The sequence below is a fragment of the Chiloscyllium plagiosum genome, unplaced genomic scaffold (assembly GCF_004010195.1).
Source record: "Chiloscyllium plagiosum isolate BGI_BamShark_2017 unplaced genomic scaffold, ASM401019v2 scaf_4256, whole genome shotgun sequence".
Classification (NCBI taxonomy): domain Eukaryota; kingdom Metazoa; phylum Chordata; class Chondrichthyes; order Orectolobiformes; family Hemiscylliidae; genus Chiloscyllium; species Chiloscyllium plagiosum.
The window spans coordinates 7324-9657 of record NW_025206968.1 but is presented as its reverse complement, the minus strand read 5'-3'; the positions used below and the strand labels follow the sequence as shown (position 1 = coordinate 9657).

At 44.9% G+C, this 2334-nt stretch overlaps 1 protein-coding gene across 1 annotated transcript in view; it reads left to right on the top strand.

The window, feature by feature from the left end:
• The window catches only part of LOC122546565 (uncharacterized protein DDB_G0271670), a gene marked incomplete at its 5' end in the record, with an annotated part of 4045 nt that extends 2230 nt beyond the window's left edge, over positions 1-1815 (top strand). The window contains 2 exons of the mRNA XM_043685254.1: positions 265-472; positions 1495-1815. Of these exons, the coding sequence (XP_043541189.1) occupies positions 265-472; positions 1495-1815 (529 nt within the window). The remainder of the gene's footprint in view (positions 1-264; positions 473-1494) is intronic.
• Positions 1816-2334: the final 519 nt, after the last annotated feature.

The following is a 2334-nucleotide window of genomic DNA, read 5'->3' as shown; positions in this document are numbered from 1 at the left end:
TTCGTCTTCTTCGTCTTCGTCGTCTTCTTCTTCTTCGTCTTCTTCGTCTTCTTCTTCGTCGTCTTCTTCTTCTTCGTCTTCGTCTTCTTTGTCTTCATCTTCGTCTTCTTCTTCGTCTTCGTCTTCGTCTTCTTCCTCTTCTTCCTCGTCTTCGTCTTCGTCTTCATCTTCAACTTCCTCTTCTTCCTCGTCTTCGTCTTTGTCTTCGTCGTCTTCGTCTTAGTCGTCTTTGTCTTCGTCTTCTTCATCTTCTTCGTCTTCTAGGTCTTCGTCATCGTCGTCGTCTTCTTCTTTGTCTTCGTCGTCTTTGTCTTCTATGTCTTCTTCTTCGTCTTCTTCGTCTTCGTCTTCGTCGTCTTCGTCATCTTCTTCTTCATCGTCTTCATCGTCGTCTTCGTCGTCTTCGTCATCTTCATCATCGTCTTCGTCATCTTCTTCTTCGTCTTCTTCTTCGTCGTCTTCGTCGTCTTCTGCTTCTTCTTCGTCTTCGTCGTCCTCTTCTTCGTCTTATTCGTCTTTGTCGCGTCGTCTTCATCATCGTCTTCGTCGTCTTCATCTTCGTCGTCGTCTTCTTCCTCTTCTTCTTCTTCGTCTTCTTCTTCTTCGTCTTCGTCGTCTTCTTATTATTCTTCTTAGACTTCGTCTTCGTCTTCTTCGTCTTCGTCGTCTACTTCTTAGTATTCTTCTTAGTCTTCGTCTTCTTCTTCGTCTTCGTCTTCTTCGTCTTCGTCGTCTTCATCTTCATCTTCTTCTTAGTCTTCGTCTTCTTCGTCTTCTTCGTCTTCATCTTCGTCGTTGTCGTCTTCGTCGTCTTCTTCTTCGTCTTCGTCGTTTTCGTCTTTGTCGTCTTCTTCTTCTTCGTCTCCTTCATCGTCTTCTTCGTCGTTGTCGTCTTCGTCGTCTTCTTCTTCTTCTCCTTCTTCGTCTTCATCGTCTTCTTCGTCTTCTTCATCTTCTTCTTCGGCGTCTTCTTCCTCTTCTTCCTCTTCTTCCTCTTCCTCTTGTTCCTCTTCTTCCTCCTCTTCTTCTTCTTCTTCCTCATCTTCCTCGTCTTCTTCTTCTTCTTAGTCTTCTTCCTCTTCTTCGTCTTCGTCTTCGTCTTTGTCGTCTTCGTCTTCGTCTTCTTCATCTTCTTCTTCTTTGTCTTCTTTGTCGTCTTTTACTTTTTCTTCGTCGTGTTCGTCTTCTTCTTCTTCGTCTTCGTCTTCTTTGTCTTCTTCTTCTTCGTCTTCATCGTCTTCTTCATCGTCATCTTCTTCGTCTTCGTCTTATTCGTCTTCTTCGTCTTCTTCGTCTTCGTCTTCGTCTTCTTCGTCTTCTTTTTCGTCTTCTTCGTCTTCGTCTTCTGCTTCTTCTTTGTCTTCTTCGTCGTCTTTGTCGTCTTCTTCATCGTCTTCTTTGTCTTCTTCTTCGTCGTCTTCGTCGTCTTCTTCATCGTCTTTGTCGTCGTCGTCTTCCTCGTCTTCGTCGTCGTCTTCGTTGTCGTCATCTTAGCCGTCGTCTTCGTCGTCGTCGTCTTCGTCGTCGTCTTCGTCTTCTTCGTCGTTGTCTTCTTCATCTTCGTCGTCTTCGTCGTCTTCGTCTTCGTCTTCTTCATGTTCTTCTTCGTCGTCTTCGTCGTCTTTGTCTTCTTCATCTTCTTCGTGTTTTTCTTCGTCGTCTTCGTCGTCTTCTTCATCGTCGTCTTCGTCGTCGTCTTCGTCGTCGTCGTCTTCGTCATCTTCTTCCTCTTCTTCCTCTTCATCTTCTTCTTCTTCGTCGTCTTCGTCGTCTTCTTCGTCGTCCTCTTCGTCGTCGTCTTCCTCTTCTTCTTAGTCTTCTTCTTAGTCTTCGTCTTCGCGTCTTCTCCTTCTTCTTCTTCTTCTTCGTCTTCTTTGTCATCTTCCTCTTTTTCGTCTTCTTCGTCTTCTTCGTCGTCTTCTTCGTCGTCCTCTTCGTCGTCGTCTTCCTCTTCTTCTTCGTCGTCTTCGTCTTCTTCTTAGTCTTCTTCTTAGTCTTCGTCTTCGCGTCTTCTCCTTCTTCTTCTTCTTCTTCGTCTTCTTTGTCATCTTCCTCTTTTTCGTCTTCTTCGTCTTCTTCGTCGTCTTCATCGTCGTCTTCGTCGTCGTCTTCTTCTTCTTCGTCTTCTTCATCTTCTTCGTCTTCGTCGTCTTCTGCTTCTTCTTCGTCTTCATCGTCCTCTTCTTCGTCTTATTCGTCTTTGTCGTCGTCGTCTTCATCTTCATCTTCGTCGTCTTCGTCGTCTTCTTCTTCGTCGTCTTCTTCCTCTTCTTCTTCTTCGTCTTCTTAGACTTCGTCTTCTTTGTCTTCTTCGTCTTCGTCTTCTTCGTCTTC